This window comes from Talpa occidentalis, unplaced genomic scaffold (genome assembly GCF_014898055.3).
Source record: "Talpa occidentalis isolate TD23 unplaced genomic scaffold, MPIMG_talOcc4v2.1 talOcc4.12, whole genome shotgun sequence".
Lineage (NCBI taxonomy): Eukaryota > Metazoa > Chordata > Mammalia > Eulipotyphla > Talpidae > Talpa > Talpa occidentalis.
Window position 1 is genome coordinate 53,735,994 of NW_023601212.1, and position 18,542 is coordinate 53,754,535.

Sequence of the window (18,542 nt, forward strand, 5' to 3'; positions counted from 1 at the left end):
TGTTCAAAGTTGGGAAATGTTTGGCAGATCTGCTGCCTGCTGACTGGAAAGAGTGAAACGAAAGCTAACAAAAGCCACTGGCCTGAGCTACTAGAGAGATATTGGCATGTGCCGCTTCCTGAGGTAGGGAAGGCTCAGGGGCCAGGTTGGGTCAGAAGGGGGTCTCAAGTTTTGCTGTCATCATGTCACATTTCATTTTTTTAAATATTTATTTATTTAATGCATACAAGAACTGGGGTATAGGCCAGAGGTGCGGGAGGATTCACCAGAGACAGAGCAGGGAGCAGAACAGGCAGGACAAAAAACACTGCTGAGGGGAGCAGTGGGCAAGACAGGAGAGGTCTGCCGCACGATGTGGGTAACTCTCTGGATGGCCTGGGGTCAAACCTGCTCTGCAGAGGCTGGGGCAACTTCACAGCACTGTGCTCAACCCCCTGAGCCACCAGGGAGGCCCCATCATGTTACATTTCAGATGCTTGTTAGGCCCGTCTGGAGATGCCAGGCTAGCATCTGGCTACAAGAGTGAAGGGTTTTTAGGAAATCTACATTTAAGAGTCATCTGAAGATACATGGGCGAGGTTGAGGTTCCCTCAGGGAGACTAAGCAGAGAGATGAGAGACCCAGAATAGCCCTGGGCTCATCAACACTTTGAGGACCACATACTGATATGATCTAATAAATGTGGTCAAAATTTACAGCAGACCAACAAGGTAAGTAAGGATTATTACCCACTGCTACTCTAAAACTCCTGGATATTTAACCAAAAAACACAAAACACCAATTCAAAGGCATAAACACTCTTCTGTGCTGCTTGCAGCACTATTTGCAATCGTCAAATCATAGAAATAATCTAAGTGACCAAAGACAGATGAGTGGATTAAGAAGATACAGTATAGATATATGATGGAATACTATCCAGCCACAGCAAGATGAATGCCTGCCATTTGCGGCAACATGGATGGAAATGGAGGGGATTGTGCTAAGTAAAGTAAGTCAGAATGAAAAAGACAAGTTCTCGATGATTTCACTCATATGTGGAATATAAAGGAACAAAGGAACAGACAAAACTCAATCTAAACAAACCCTAGAAATCTGACTGCAGAATTGAAGCTACCACAGTGGGGAGGTCAAAAAAGGGAGGGAGCCCAGAGGACTATGATAGAGTATTATGGGTACTCTGGTGAGGGTATGGTAACATACATCTCAAGAGGGGTGAACTCATACCCCTAAATCATTATAGTATTATAAACAGTTACCTTGATAAAAAAGATTACATTTTTTTCAAAAGCTCCAGAGACAAACTGCCCCAGGTCCCATAGTTGGCACTTGGAGTCAACACCTACTAGTAGGAATTGGGTGCCTGAGGTCTGTCCTGCTCCGTGTAGTCATGGCAGAGGACAAAACATGGGCTGTATGTCTCAGTGGAAGGAGACAGACACAGAAATTGGGGATCCCAGGGTGAATCCTCGCTGGCTCCCTGATACTGAGCACCTGACATACCCTGATCAAGCCTGACTAGTTCCTGGTGTGTTAAATCACGTCATTTTTTTTTTTTTTCATTTTGCAAATATCTATTAAGAGTTGAGTATGTGCCAGGCTCTATGCTAAGTGATGGAGACACAATGGGGAGCAGACAATTTCTCTGCTTTGCAATCTAGTGGGGGCAAGACATGTAAACAGGCAATTACAATACAGTGTGATAAGTACTATGATTATGGAAATACCACGTCCCCCTTTATAGAGTAAGTTGTACCAACCTACACAGACTTTAAAGTTACACATAATTTCCTTTCTTCTGAATCCATATGCAATAATAGTCCCATATGAAATGTTTCTATCCTTTATAATAGTACCTATGATTTCCATTGGAATAAATAATACAGGCCAAACACAAAGCACAATGACAAGACTCAATAAATGGTGGCTGTCGGTGCTTTCCTTGGGTACTAACTCTAACTTCTGAGCTGGTTTATCTCTTCTGTAAATTAGGAATACTACCTTGTCCATAGGGTTATTGTGAAGGTCAGACGAGATAGTAACTATGAAAACATTTGTAGGCTGGAAGGAATTATATCAAATGTAAGTAAAATGTGGTTTCAAGCCCACTCACTAACGCCACAAAACTTGGTACACAAGGACTGCTTAGTGTTCCCCCCAGGTCTCTGGGAAATTATATTCTGCACCTGAAAATCTGCTTTATCTGATTTACCTACGGTGTGTCCGCAGGAAAATGAAGCCCCTTTCCTTGAGATCCTCCTACACCCCACTGCTCACCCTCCCAGCATGAGGCTCACCCAGCCAAAGGCACAAGATGCTGGAAACCCCCCTGGTTTCTAGTCTTCTTCATGTGTCACCAGAGATCTCAGTCAGTGCCAAGGAGGCAGGAGTTGTAAAGCTGGCGTATGCGCCTTGGGCTGTCAGCTGAGTGGGCGTTGGGACAAGAGTTGAGGGGGGAGTATGAAGCTGCAAGGCTGCTGACAGAGCATTCTTCCTGATTTCCCGCTCTAGCAAATGCATGCCTGGAGACTAGAACAGGCTGCCCTGCCCTCGTGTCAGGAGAATAGCGTCCCAAAAAATGTAAATTAGAAAAGACAGAAGGCAAGACAAGAAGCCATAAGATTTGGTATCTCCAAGATGCACAGTAGAGACAAGGTCCAGCATATCCCTGCAGGAGGGAGAACAGATTCCCCTCTACCTCTGTTGACTGTTCAATGGAAGGGACTTGTGCAGTCAGCAGCCTGTGCAATCACACAGCTGGCCCAGGGAACTCAGAAGCTTCCTTCCCCAGAAGTTACCTGATTGGAATGGGCATCATTTTCCCAGAGCATGCATTTCATCATTATTCAACAAATATTTATTTTGCCAACTATATACAAGACATTGGTCTATATTTTGGGAATAAGACAAAGTTCCTTATAGAAAGCTTATACTTCAGTGTGGGAAGACACACACACATACGCACACACAATACATATGTGTATGTCTTTGTCTTTGTATTTGTATGTTTATGTGTGTGTATATGTGTTGGGGAAATAATAGTAAAAATAAAAAGAGTGACAAGGTGGGGGAACATTATTCTGTGTAGGGTGATGGAAATGGTTTCTCTAAGCAGAGACCTAAAGAAGGCAAGGAAGGGCCTGAGGATTTATGGGGAAGGAACACTTCTGCAGCGCAACAGCAAAGGAAATAGCCCTGAGGCAGGAAGTGATCTGAACATATTCAAGAAATGGTATGGGCTTCTGTGGCTGGAACCGAATAAGTAGGAGAAAGATTATAAAATAAAATGAAGGATGCTTCAGCATCTTTGGAGAGGTGAGGGGAGGTCTCAGGGATATAGGAGGGAGATCATGCAGGGTCTTGTAGGGTGAGGTAAGGACTTGGCCTTTTCTGTGTGAGATGGGAAGGAAGCTTCTAGAAGGTTCTGAGCACAAAACTTATGTGATATACTTCTGAAGACACTGATGGAAACGCTATGTACTGTCTTTCTAACTCCTTTCTAAATCATAAAAAAAGGAAAAATGGGATCCTTAGCAGCAGTGGGAAAAACAGACTCTAACAGTCAGGCTATTAGTCAAGAGGAGGTTGCAGTGATTCTTTTGACAGAGCAGAGCAAGTTATTCCAACTCTCCACGCAAATATAGGGTTAATCATACCAATCTCAACAGTTACAAGGGTTAAATGAATTAAATAAAGTATTTAGAACAGTGCTGGGCACCTGGTAAATACCATATAAGTGTTTGTAGAATAAAATTTTATTTTTCAAAGTGGCATGGACCAGGGAGGTAGAGGCAGAAGTGGGAAAATGTGATCTGATACATTTTGAAGGAAGAATCAGTGCAGATTGGAAAGACTGGGGTCAAGTGTGAGAGGAGAAAAATAATCAAAGTGAATCCAATATTTCTGCTCCAAGCAACAAAAGAATATAAGCTCCATGTAAGGGAGACTATAGAAGGACAAACAGACTTGGGTAAGAACTGCTATTTTGCTACTGGATATAATGTGTTAGAGTTGATTATAGACACACAAGTGAAGATGCTGATTATGTGGGTGGCATCCACAATTCAGGGAAGAGGTCTTGGCTGGAGGTACAAATTTGGGAGTCACTCATCTATGGTGGTAACTGACAGCCTGGGACTGGATGAGATCAACAGGAAGTAGTGTGGGTAAGGAGAAAACAGGTGGAGGACTTAGCCCTGTGGCTGCCAATGTTTGGGGAGTGGGAAAAGGAAGAAGAACTAGCAAAAGATCAAGGGGCAGTAAGCCTCAGTCTTCCTGGACTGATGGGCAATTACTGCACCCAGGAGTCGCAGTGGCTGCAGCTGGCATCAGCAGCACTGCCTGAGGACATGAGCTCAGAGATGGCGATTTTAGGACAGGCAGAGGAGTAATGATCTGGGAACAAGGAGGAGTAAGTAGACACCTACCCTATCTGCAGGTTCAAAGAGCATGGAGCAATGTGGGAGAGAAGGCAGTCACCAGGGAAGGCACCTGCAGGCCAAGCAGTGTTCTTGGGATGGAGATGGGTTCTAGTCAGAACACGGAGGTGACAAGAATGTCCTGAGAAAGGAGAAGGAGGTAGAGGATCTTGTTGCTGGTAGAAAATGAGTTTGAGGCATTTTCCTATCAGGATTCAAGGAGTTGGGGAGGAGTGGGAAGTAGATCCAATTAAGGAATGCACAGAGCCCTATGGGGAGAGAGTTTGGAGTGGTAAGGATAAAAGACTAGGGGTACTAAATATGGAGATGTCTGAAGGGACTGCAGTAATGAGGCTGTGGGTGCTGGGAGCAGGGAAGGTAAGGCCACATCACCACCTCTCTCACTTTCCATTTCTCTACAACCCATTCCAACTGCGCCCTGGTCCCATCACCTCATTAAAATGGTTCCCATGTTGCCACAACCAGAGTCCTTCTTCTTCACTTTACTTGAGCTCTGAGCAACACCCCTCATGGATGATTATTCCTTCCGTCAAAACACACTCTTCTCTTTGCTTCTTTGTCCCTGAGCTCTCTGACTTTCTACCTCCTTAGTCACCCTTTCTCTCCTCCTTTTGTGTTTTCCTCCACTACTACACTCAAGAAGGTCAACATTGTCTCAAGGTCATGGGTATGTCTGTCCTGTTTCACCTCCTCAGGGAGCTGTCCAGGTGAAAGCACAGTCCCCAACCAGCCCCACTATCACCCAAACAGGTGGCTGGTACTACTTCTTTATATCCTCCAATTGTTAACTGAGAAAAAGACCTAAGAGTCACTTCACATTGCTGGTTATGGCAAGTATGGTTGGGATTCTTGAGGTCATGAAACAGGCATTGAGTGATATAAAGAATATGCAAGACAATCTCTGTGCTCAAGTGGCTCTGGATTTCTTAGGAAGACAAGATGGAGGTACACAAAAATATATGCACTTTCATTAAGAAATACCAACTATCAAAGCTGCATTGTATTCAAATATCCATCTCCTTCCTTTCTACTCATTTTCAAAGGCATGATGAGGTGACTTACTAGAGGTTGTACGACTAGAGAGCTCACCCTGGGGATGAGACCCAAGTTCTTTAACAACCCTCCCCCCAAGCCAGTGCTTCTGCCATGGCATCTCAATGAGTGAGGAAAGTTGACTACTGTGGTAACTGGATTGGAAGGCATCGTTCCATGTAGTTAAAAGATTAGAACCAGCCTGACACGTTCAAATCACTAATCAGTATCAGATCACAGTAACCATGCAGTTATTATTGAGGTGACCTTGAGAAAGTCACTGAACTTTTCTGTGCCTCTCTGATTAAATGTGGAAAATAGCTGTACTTAACTACATAGTGGTGGTGAGAATTCTCATGAGTCACACATTAGGATATGGCTGGCACTTAGAACTACTGGAGGTGACTAGCACAGGGAGATGAGTAGCAGGAGACGTTTGTTAAGTATTGGGAGCCCAACTCCTTTCTGAACCACAGGACTCCTGCATAAATCAGCCTTACACTTGCTGAATCAAAGAATGAACTAACAATAAAATTAACATTTATAGGAAAACATCCCCATTTGCGCCATCCAGAATATCCACCCAGTCAGGTAAATAAATTCATCCATGACCACAATCATCATCAACATCTATTGATAGTTTCTTTGAACTTGATGACATCCAACAGGTCTCTATTTGTCTAAAACAAAAGGAGAGAAAGACTAACAGACCACATGCCATGCAAACAGACAGACTAAACTCTGACATTCAATGGGAAAAACATCCTTATGTGGATGATTGAGAATTCAATGAAATATTATCTTTTTTAAATTTTTGACTCCTGGCAATAAAAACCCAAGGTCTCGACACATATGTATTAGGTAGAAGACAACAGAAATGCTTTCACCCTACACAAAAGATCAGAGACAAAGTCATGGGGTGGGGATGGGGATTACCACTCTTGGCAAAACTCCTTCATCCACTGAAGTCTTGCCCCCAGAGGTAGCAGGGGCAGGGACAATTAGGGAAAGAATGACATAGATGATTCCCATGTTAGCGGCCTCTCCATTTTTCATAGAGCTCTCTTCAGGGGAAGTCAGAGTGTGAGACAGACCCCATTTCTTTCTCCACTGGCTGTTAGTAAACTGGGTGTGTTTGGGGTGCAAGCTGGATCCACCCTCTATTTGACAGCTGTAGAGGCAGTGAGGTTTGGTACAGTCTCCGCACAGCTGATGAGAAATTGGCTGCAGGGACGGCGCTTAGAGGGTCCGAACCCTCATCAGTAGCAGCAGTGACAAATGTCTGTGTCTCCTGGACCCCAACCTTTTCTGCAGGACCCCCGGGAGGGCTTGCTGCCCCTCCCTGCCCATGCACCCCGGCTCCCCGCACCCAAGTTCCCTTGCGCCCCAGCTCCCAGTGCGCCCTCCTCGGTACTCACTCCCACTCTTTGCGCCGGGCCTGCGGGGTGCTCTGCATCTTGTGAGCCTCGTGGGCCTTGATGATGTCGCGCTGTTCGATGAGGCCCCCACGCCGCCGCTTCATCACCTCGGGGCTCACCGGGATAAAGGGGCTGGAGCCCTCCCAGCCAGAGCCCTCGCCCTCCTGCACCGGGAAGAAGTTGTCGAAGCCGAAGGCCGCAGTGCGCGGGGAGGCCGGCAGCATGCCCACCTCCTCCGAGGCGTCGGCCTCGAGCAGGGCGCACTGCTGGGGCCGCCATGCCTCCTCCTCAGGCAGCGCCAGCACGTGGCGGCGGCTGTAGCCGGTGGCCCCGGGCTCAGGGCTCCCCGCGGCCGGGCAGGGGGCTGGCTCGGGCAGCCTGCGGCCGGGACTCAGTCCACGCATCTCGGGCACCATCACAGAACATTGCTCTGCGAGGGGGGCGGGCGAGAGATAAGGGGTGGAGGGGTTGGGTAAGGGGTGGGCATGAGGGAAATAGAAAAGAGAAAGAGGTTAATGACAGATGTGGACTCCAGAGCAGGCTGGGATGCGAGCTTACACATTCCAAGCCCAGCCCAGAAACGCACACACAGTAGGAACTCAATAAATCATAGTTAACTCAGAAGCTTCCACTGTGGACCACAGACTGGGAGCCAAGTGTGGGGTAACCAGAGTAGACTCCATTTGGGGCTTCACTGTCTAATGCAGAAGACCAAGGTTAAAGAAATAACATGCACCCCTTATAAATGTCTCAGGGTGCCAGGATAAGGACTGAAGAATGCTAAAGGCTGTATTTCCCAGTCCTGTCTGGGACATGTAGCTAACTCTTCTCTCCTACTTGTGCTAAAGGAATTCCTCTGGGGGAGGGGGGTTTCTATTTTCTATGCAAGTCCCATTTGCTACCCTAACTCTGACGCCCAGCCCCAGCCCCAGGAGAGAGATTCTTGAGAGCTGGTTCCCCTTTGGGGTCTCTCCCCTTACTTGACGCAGGCATCATGGGGAGGGCAGGGCAGGTTGGGAATCAGGGGTCTCTACTGGCTCCCTTGAGCCTCCTATTTCTTTTCTGTGCCAAAGAGAACATGACCCAATTTGTCTCTGAAAGCCATGTTCTTTCAGTGAACAGTGAGGGTTTACCATATGCCAGGCACCGGGTGCACCAACTTGGGCATCCTCCTTGTGGGAGAGACAGGAAGAACACTAGTTTTGACCACAGATATGATGTGTGGTGATGGAGGTGGGCCTGCTCCCTATTTGAGCTCATAAGCAAGGGCACCTGCCCCTAGTGGTGGTGCTGGACAGAGCTTTGTGGAGGAAATGACTCTAAGCTGTATTTAAACTGAGCTTGCAGGTTGGGAACAGGAGAGGTGCACAGAAGACTATGTCCACAGAGAACATTCTGGTTTGAGGGAACTTGAACTTACCACCTTTCACAGATCTCTGTCTCACCCTCAGTCAAAAGCCCAACACCTGAATCCCCAGCCCCTTCCCCACCCATATTCCAAACCACATCCCAGGTGGCACGAGGGACACAAGCATGAGGCCTTGGCTCTAAATGCCAGTGATGTACATATACAGAGGAGCCCTGGCGTCCACTTCCGGCAGTCAGTGTTCAGTGAGCCCTCACTGCTGTGGGGGCTGTGCTGGGCTCCTAGAGGGTATCTTCCAGGGCGCTGCCCTCCAGACCCTGCCCTGTCTTCCCTGGCCTGCATTGCTATTCAAACAGAAAAGCACAAAAACAAAGTATTAAAATGGACATTTTATAGGTGAGGGATCTTAGGGTCACAATGCCCAGGGTCACAATGCCAATAAAAGTCGGTGCTGGGAGAGAACCCTGCTCCCAAATCCCAGCTCAAAGTTCTTTCCACTATCTTGATCACACTGCTTCTATACACCAAGCTGAACCCATAGATGCCAACATCTACTCTAAGGAAGCAGAAAGAGATTAGGGTGATCCTGGTGTTGATGTGATGACACTGATGTGACTTTCAATACACCCCAACTTCCTTGGAGAGTGGGCCCAAATGTATGGGCCTCATTTGTCTCCTCTTGCATTTCTAACATCTAAACTGGTCTTCCCAGCTCTGCCAACACCATACCCCAAAGACTCAGTTAGGCTGGAGTGAAGCTGTTGAGGATGCACTGATTACCACCAGATATTAAGCCACAAGGCTGGGTCAAGGTTGCAGGAAGAGGGAAGGCAGAGGATCCAGGATGGATGTCCAGGTAGGAAGGAGAAATGAAGGAGAAAAATATATTTCTAACTGTTGGGTGGGTCCCTAGAAAGAGTGATTCATGTTCCTCACGTTGTCATTCTGTCTCAACTCTGCTTGATGGATTTTAAATTTATCCTTCATTCCTACGATGTTTAAATGTCTCTCCCTCCCCACACACACGCACGCTCCCCTCCCCAGGCACTTCCACCCCCTCCCCAGCTTTGGCACTCGAGCACTCCCAGCCTCTGCACCTGCAGCCCGCTCTCCCTCCTGTCCTTCCACAGGCCACAGGCCAGTCTCCTGGACCACCACCGACCTCTCTCAGGGTCACCACAACCTGGCTCCTGGCCTCTGCTTCCTGGCCAGCCCACCTTCTCACTCCTGAATGGATTTCCCCTTCCCAGACACTTTGCCAATTTGAATCACATCTTTGCCAAAATTATAGCAGCAATAATATGCACTGCAGAGCTTTTGCTTCCACGGAATCAATTTTATGAATATCAAAACATGAAATTATCTCATCTTTCCTTTAAGAATTCCTGTTAAACAACCCTTCTATTATTGATATAAATGTTCATCAGGGTAATCTGTCACCCCCACTACTACCTGCCAAGCCGTCCAGTCCCCAGGTCTGGCTACCATCAAGCTGAGGGAACAGCTTCCATCTCAGATAATTTAGACGAGATGGAGTCTACACATTTCAGGGAAGGACACTTGAATCTACTCTATATTTAGCTTGCCCTCAACCCCCAAATTCTGGCATTCCATGAGTTCCTTGAGGTCAGAGATTTTGTCCTATCTTTTTATATCTAGCACCTAGCACTGAGAGCAAAACATAGGTGGTTGCATTCACAGCACTAATTGCCAAATATTCTGGTTCTCTCCCTGGTTGCACTTTTAGGCCCCTAGTGGTTGAGTGTACATTCTCAAGTGAAGTGTGTCACTTCAAGGTTAAGCACTGATATGCCCATGTGAGAGTTCTAGAGATCTAGATCTAGGGGGGCTGGCAAAATAGCCAGATAGATAGGAAGTATTTTAGGCTTTAAAGGCCACACTATCTCTGTTGCAGTTACTCAAAATCTGCTGTTGTAGCATGAAAGCAACCAGAAAATATGTAAATGAAAATGTATGACTATGTTCTGACAAAACTCTAAACTTTTGTAAACTTTGGCCTTTCAACTTTGTCTCTTGGGCCCCATCACTGTCACTCAATCTTTGCCCACAGGGGTACCACAGTACCAGGCAAAAAGAGGGAGCCTACAAAATAGAATCAAAGATGAGCATACCACATAAGAAACTCCCTGAGGACAAAGTACCATCTGTAACCACCCCCACACACACACTCCCTTGTGGAAGGCCTTGTTGACCCAAGAACAAGCTGATGAAAGTCCCAGGGCACCTGCATCACACCTTTCTTTACCCCTTATTTTCTCTCACCTCTCTCCTTACTCTTTATTGCTATGTTTGGTCAATGATCAGGGGGTGTGGTTTTAAATTATGGGGTCCCTGAGGAGGAAGAGGGCTTAGGGACACATTTGCAACCCAGAAACCCCATGAAAACTCTTCTCTTGCTTGTTAGGGCACTTGGGGTGGCAGAATAAGTGGCTACATCACACCCAAGGAATGCACCCTGCATTGCCAAAGATGTCTGAGCCAAGAATTTCCTGCTGCTGCCTTTGAAATGTCTCTAAATTCACTCCCAGAGTCCACGTCAAAGAGATCTTCCTCCACTAAGGAATATCATGTCCTGTGCACCATTTTCCCTTTGTATCCTATTAGGAGTTTTCCTTTTTATTCATCTACTTTTGATTACCTTAGAAATAATGGCCTTGCATCTCCATAGTGTGTTTTCCGCTCAGACTCAGCTGATGAGTCTGCCATGTAGAGACCCGTACCCTCCTCTCAGGGGGTTAATGCCCCATCCCACCTCAACATGTGCTTCCTCCAGATCCTTCCTGAGAAATGAATGTACCAAGGAGTTGACAGAGCTTAAGTTCTTGGGAATGTACTGCCTTCATACACTGAAAGCTTTGGGTTTGACAAGGAGGACGAAGTCTCCACTGCAAACACCAGAAGGAGCCTGGACTGGGAGATGGTGGACCAAAGTGAGCACTAAAAGTTGACTGATGGGCACACAAATGTCCCCAGGCTGGCCCGAGCTCTCCTGGTCCTGTTCCCTCTGTCTGTCCCGGGCAGGAAGAGAGCAGAAGAGTTCCAATTCTCAACGATTACTAATGAAAACTTATAAGAAGGAAATCACTTTAACGAGGTGATATTACACAGCAGAGACCCCATGCTGAGTACCTTTCTAAAAGTTATTCTCTAGAGAAAGGAACTGAGAGTTAATGGATTCCCTTCCCAGCAAAAGGGAAGGCAGGAAACGACCCTACTCATTGTCCACACCCACCTGATCAGAGAGGATATATTCCTGGCACAGAAATAAATGTTCAGCTAAGGATTTTCTTAAGTGAGCCAGCCTGCTACTTTGCCACAAAAGAAGTAAAAACTGGAAGTTATTTTCATTCGCTGTGAACTTCTAAGATGGCAGTTCTCAAGCTCTAGTACATACCATAATTATCTACACTGCTGGTTTGACAATGCAGATTCCCAAGACTAGTCTCCAGAGATTCTCACGCAAGAGCACTTGGGTGGACCAAGGAATCTGCATTTTAATCAGTACCCTTCCTCAAAATCATATCTTGAGAAACACTGTCCTAAAAACAGCATATGGTCCTGAGAAGTTGTGCTAAGTTGGAAAGAGGGGTTGTCTGGATGAATTAGGATGTTAAAGGCCCTGGGACAGTGTCTTTCTCCCCCACTTTCAGTCTATATCATGAAATGAACTTAACCAAAACACACCCAGGAGGCATTCCTTGGTCCACCCCCACTCCCTACAAAATTCTATCCTCCCCAAGACTGGCACTGATTTTGCCCATCCCACATTCCTCTTCTTATGTCTATGTTGTTATGGTGACCAAGGATGGGCTAATGTCCAATAGCGATTTGACAGGCTGGTACATTTTGAATGTAAAGCAAGACCCAAGGAAAACACTGCATCAAATATGGAGCCATCACCAAGTCCCCTGCTGTCCCCATGGAGGAGTCTAAAGAGTCAGGGATCTGATGCCAGAAGCTCTGGGTTTGGGTAGAATTCTGTAATTTGCTACTCGCATTACTGTGTCAAGTAACCTCCTCGAGACCAGCTTCCTAGCCTGAACACTGAGGTCAGTACTACCACCTGTCCTACAGGAGTCTGTGGTGAGAACTAATTCAGATAGCACCTTGGAAAGAACCTAGAGACTGGAAGTGATGTAAATATGGAGGAGAGAGTGGAGGTTAGGAGCTTGCAGGCTGGAGCCAGGATGCCTGGGTAAGAATCCCCCTTCCCTCTCCATAACCAAATCCCTGGGTAGATGAGACTTTCATTCCCACATCTATGAAATGGTCATAAAAAGCATAAAGTTCATAATGCTGTCGTGAGAATGGAATATCGAAGCACCTAGAATAGTACCTGATAAAAATGCCTAATAAATGTTAGCCGTCATTTTTATTACATTAAATGACTTATTCTTTTAAAAGTACAGTTATGCATTGCTTAACAACATTTCAGTCAATGATGGGCCTCATATATAATGAGGTCCTGAGAGGCTGTACCATGTAGCCTTGGGGTGGCAGTAGGCTGTATCATCTAGGTTTGTGTAATTATACTCTATAGCATTTGCACAACTGAAATCACCTAAGGACACATTTCTTAGAACACACTCCCATTATTAAGTGGCACATGACTGTAAATAATGCTAGCAAATATCCCCACGGTCTCTGTGACTTAACACAGAAAAGGCTTATTTTTTCTCATGTCACAGTCTAAGAAGACAAATTGTCCTGGAAGATGGGAAGAGAGGCTCGGCTCCATACAGCCATTCAGGAACTTCAGTTCCTTATATTCAGTGTCCCTGTCACCTCCTAAGAAATGACAATTATTTTTTTTCATAAAAGATCAGGTAATAAATAGTTAAGGCTTTATAGGCCATGAGGTCTCAGTTGCAACTGCTCAACTCTGTCTTTGTAGCATGAAAGCAGCCATTAACAACACATAGACAAATGCATATGGCTGTGTTGCAATAAAACTTTATTTATAAAACCAAGCAGCTAACACCTAAGTTGGGCCTTCGAGTTCTCCTCCAAACTTTCCTTCTCCAGCCCAGACATAAAGGGAAAAAGTGCTTGTAACATCTTGCAAGAGGACTGAGACCCAGCCTAGAAATGTTGTGTATCAATTTTTCTATATCCTATGAACAGGAACTCAGTCCCCTGGCCTGCTTAATTGCAACGTGGCAGAAATGTCATTTCTCTGCATGCCAAGGAAGAAACAGTGAAAATCAACATCAGTAATATAAGCACAGCAGTTTCCATTACACTACTACCAGTTATAGCATGATTTAAGTGCAAAAGTAAATACAAATGCAAATTCTCATAAATATGTCAACTACACTGAATACTGGGATATTAATCAATTGCTGAAAATTAGCCACATCATAATGTATACAGAGGTATATAGACCAATATATTTTATGTAAAAGAAAAAGGAGGAATCCCAAATGTGACACTCAAGTTGCCAAAGAATCCTGATAATTTGAAAAACAAGACTTCAAAAATATAAAATATTGGTGGGTCCCAATCAATAATGTAGCTGGCTCACATCGTAGAAAGATCTGTCTCCACAGGCCATTGATTAATGACTGACCCTTAACACACACCAGTCTTTCAACTACATGAAGGCAGAGAATACATCTGTTATATTTACCACCATATCCCTCATACCTGGTCCTCATAGGCACTCTGTAAATATTTATAGATGGAAGGAATGTGAGAGAAGGGGAGGGGTGGAAAGCAAAAGAAAAAGGTGATGATCTGCCATTTCCCATGCCATTATTTTGCTGTTGTAAATTAATCCTCTTTAAGAGCTAGCTTCTGCAGAAATCCTTACAACTACACTGAGTGGGCAGGAGTGGTACTGAGAGCCTTTTGTTTGCAATGTTCCAATTTGCTTAAATATTCACCTATGCTAGTTGGTTTAAGATACTGCTCAGAACCTCCACAGGAAGCAAGGCTCTTTTTAACGGGAGGGGAGCCTTAATACACCCCTGTGCAGAATCACCACAGCAAAGGACAACAGATTCATTCAACATTTGTTGAGCACCTACTCTGTGCTGGGAACTGAGACAGGCACTGAAAACAGTCTCTGGTACCACAGGAGTCCAGAAAGAAACCCAAGGGCACAGACGCAGCACACATGCTTCATAAGTCAAAACATTGCACACTTTTTTTTTAAAGATTTATTTGTTTGTTTATTTATTTATACAAGCACTGGGTACAGTCAGAAGCACCGGAGGGCGAGAGAATTCACCAGAGTCAGAGCGGAGAGCAGAGCAGGCAGACGGACAAAGTACACTGCTGAGAGGAGCAGCAGGCGGCAGGAGAGGTCTGCGCACCATGTGGGACCCTCACCCGGTGGCCGGGGATTGAACCGGCGCTGCAGAGGCTACAGGTAGCTTCGCAGCCCAGTGCTCAACCGCTGCGCCACGGGGGAGGCCCTGCACACTTTTTAATACAGACAAAAACCACTCCTATAGGACTACCTGGAGATGTCTTGAGTATTTGTAACTTTTCCAGGATTTGTTACTTTTAGTACTCCTACTCTCTAAAGCACCCAGACATAGACAAAGACAAAAAGGGACATGTCTTTTATCTAAGGACTTGAAGGGACTAGAAAACTGCACAAGTACTCTTCAGCTTGTTTCTGGAAGGGAGAGTCACCAGGAGTCGATAATGCTATAGTTCAGGAAAAAAAAAAAAATGCCACAACCACTTGAACTTGCAGAAACAAAATTGAGGTGCCACATTTGCCAGGCCTGGGCTAGAGAAGAGCTGTGGGCTGATGTCCAGGGGGCCACATTCCCTGAAAGGTAATTGTCCACTGACCACAGTACCAAGCTCAGCAACAGAGCCCACAGTGCTGCAAAAGCTTCTTCAATAGCCTCCTTTCTATCAAAACATTTCTCAAATGTCAATTAAGAGACAGTGGGCATCTCCAACTCGTGCCTGATAATGTCCCTCCTGCCCACGCAGACCAAGATGACTTGAACCAAATTCCTGTAAGTTACTGCTACAGCGAAGTGATAGGTGGGAGATGGCACAGTCTGTGCAGCCAGACTGAGTCTCCTCTGTGAGCAGGTTGCTAATACCAGCGCAGGCTTTTGAAGCACTAGTCTGGGAGCCACCCTCCCTCTGTAGCTCCAAGCGGGGAGCATGGTTTGCACTGGCAGGGCGGGTCTGAACTGTCACCTAGAGAAATGAGCGCAAAGCCCTGAGCCTGGCTTTCAAGGCTCCACAATGTGGTTCCAAGAAGGACAAGCCCACAGCCCCCATGGGGCTTGCATTTTGGCCAGCCATGAGTCCTTGTTGGGGTGGCCGGCCCTTTCAGAGGCTGAGTTCTGCCCTGACTGTCTGCCAGTGCTGTCGTTCCTGGTGGTCCTGTCCCTTTGTCAGGCCTGTTTCAGATCCCAGCTTTTGCCCAGCCTCCTTCTCAGACATGATCAAAGACACAGAAAGTTCCAGAGAAGCCGACCAGCAGGCAGAAAGGCCACAGGTTAGGCTCTGGATACTCCAAGCAGATGGAAAGGACAGACAGATGCCTCCAAAGCACTTTCTGATCTCACAAAGTTCTGTCTCCTCCCTCCACCCCACCGCCTTCCTCTCTGTGCTCTCTAACTGCCTGTTTTTTTGTTTTGTTTTGTTTTAAGATTTATTTATTTATTTATACAAGCACTGGGTACAGTCAGAAGCACGGGAGGGTGAGAGAATTCACCAGAGCCAGAGCAGGGAGCAGAACAGGCAGATGGGCCGAAATACACTGCTGAGGGGAGCAGCGGGCGGCAGGAGAGGTCTGCACGCCATGTGGGATCCTCACCAGCGGCCAGGGATTGAACCAGCGCTGCAGAGGCTGCGGGCAGCTTCACAGCCCAGCGCTCTACCGCTGCGCCACCAGAGGAGGCCCTCTAACTGCCTGTTTTTATGCTTTTTCTTCCTGGTCATTTGTTATATAATTTTATCATATAATGACTCATAATGATATAATAATTGACCTGTCTTTTAAGCTAGAGAATTTGTTGAGAACAAAATTTGCATTTCCAGGGATAATATGACCTGAAGGACTTTTTTGCTCCACAAATACACACACTGCACCATGTAGACAAGTCCAGGGGTGTGACTCGCACTAGCACTAGCACTGCTGGAGCTGTGCTGGTCAGATGAGCCCAACCAAGACAGCAAAGCTGAACGTGCCTGCAGACCTCCAAGGAGCCAACAGGAAAACTCGTAGTAAAATTAAAGCTACTTCTTCGAGATCCTCCCATTCTGGCGCTTGTTTACAATCTATACAGTTTGGGGGATGGCGCCAGTTCCAGGGGGTTTCTAGTTAGACTAAGTCAGACAAGATAGCCCCATTTGCCAGTGATTATTTAAGGAAAGGACACACGACTCAGGGAAGGCCAATGATGTAGGAGGGTAAAGCTTAAAGGGACTTCCAGGAAAATTCTCCCATGTTTTTTTGTTTTTTGGGTTGTTAAAAAAATTCTCCCATGTTTTTTATTTATTTGTTTGTTTGTTTATTTAATTCTCCCATGTTTTGAGGAAGACCAGAGAGAGCGCTACCCCCTCTCTGCCTGTGTCACTGTCCTGTACACTGTCCTATACACATATACCACATATGTGAACTGTGAAACGACAGCTATTACCTCACTGCCACGTGCCAGTGAAGGACAGCAGGGCCATGAGAATCGCAGCCCGGGGAAGCAGCCACCAGGCTTGGTCAGCCTGGAAACGCACCACCCCTAGACCACTCACCAGTGGAGCCAGTTTAACTCCCCATGGCTGAGGTTCACTTATTTGAGTTAGATTTTTCATTGTTTTTACCCCAAAGCATGCTAAACAAAGGCGCTCTCATATTCATCAGCACAATGATAAGATTTAATTACTCCACGAGTCTATAAATACATTGAATTGTTTTGGCATAGCACAAGGAAATTTCCCTTGCACACCTCAAATCAAAAATATATATATGTATGTATATTTATATACTTGGTTGCAGTTCAATTTTTATACATACATTTCAGTCTGTAAAATTCTTGAGACTAAGATTCTAAGAATCCTTGTTATAATGGAAAAATGACTCAACCCAAACTGAATAAAGTTAAATTCAATTGAACAGCAGGAAGCTCAGGGTGGGGAAGTGAACACTGTAATTGGGTTTTATGGAAAAGGATTTGTCGCAATTAAGTACAAAAAGATTTAGTGGTCAAAGTAGACACCATCACCATCATTATCCTTATCATTAAATATAAAGGTATTTATTGAATTTTTTATGCCAGATACTGCTTTAAGGGATTTTCATGCCATATATCCTTTAAGGTTTCTTTTAATAATTGGAAAAATATTAGGAAGCAATTAGTATTTTTAACTCAGTTTTACAAATGAGGAAAATGAGGCATAAAAGTGTTAGTAAGCCCCCCGCCCCCCAATCATGCAGTGGTAGAGCCTCTAATCTAGTTTTTTCTGACTCCAAATGCCACGCTGTCCTCTGCTGCATGGCACAAGGCTGTAATAATGGAAATAATATATCAATAATAGTGGTTATAATAACTTTCACTTGTTGAACACTTACTTGACTCAGCAGGTGTGGAACCTGAGCAGACGCAGAGGGCTGACTACAAGGAAGCTGAGCACCCTCTGGTTTTAGTATCTATGGGGATCCTGAAACCAGCATACAGAGGATGCCAAAAACAAGTGAAGTTTGAAGAAATCAAAAGTAACGCATGGATTTACAACTGGGGGGAGCGGGCTGTGATCAGTCCCCTCGCCCCCTCATCACTCAATGATCCATTGCATTACTTTTCTCATTTAATAATGGAGTCTTAGCCCAGGTCACAGAGCTAGTAAACACTGTATGGACTTTGATATCTAATTCCTCACCCAGTCTCTCTTTGAAGGTAGCTGGAGACTCCCATAGTCCTATCCCTTGGGTGCAAGCCCACCGGTGAATTGGTGACTGTAGATACAGTTATGTGGGGTGGAGGGGAATGAGCTCATGCACACTTGTGTCAGATTCAACCTTCACCCCCCTCCAGCCTCCAGCCTGGCTCCGTCTTCACACAGGTCAGCGGAGGAGACGTTTTGTGGTCAAGGGTCCTTTCTAACTAAGCACAGCCTTGCTGGGTATGGAGCAAGAACTCTGTAGGGTAAGGTAAAAAGTATCAGGCTTTTCTGCCCTCCCGCCATTAGGATAGATGATGGAACCCTGTGGTCCTGAATGCATGCCTGATGGAGGGCACCTGGAGTAGGGTGCGTGCATATGTAGATGGAATTCACCTGGACTAAGACTGGGCT

General features: G+C 45.8%; 1 protein-coding gene across 5 annotated transcripts in view; it reads right to left on the reverse strand.

Moving 5' to 3' along the window:
- CACNA1E (calcium voltage-gated channel subunit alpha1 E) overlaps positions 1-18,542 on the reverse strand; it is a 464,826-nt gene that overhangs the window by 354,884 nt on the left and 91,400 nt on the right. For 4 of the 5 annotated variants that reach the window (XM_054693426.1, XM_037506339.2, XM_054693430.1 and 1 more), the window contains exon 1: positions 6,887-7,093. The exons of the other annotated variant lie outside the window; for it this stretch is intronic. In XM_054693426.1, coding sequence (XP_054549401.1) covers positions 6,887-6,990 — 104 coding nt within the window. In that variant the 5' untranslated portion in view covers positions 6,991-7,093. Of the gene's footprint in view, positions 1-6,886; positions 7,094-18,542 lie in introns of those variants that run through there. 5 annotated transcript variants of the gene reach the window in all.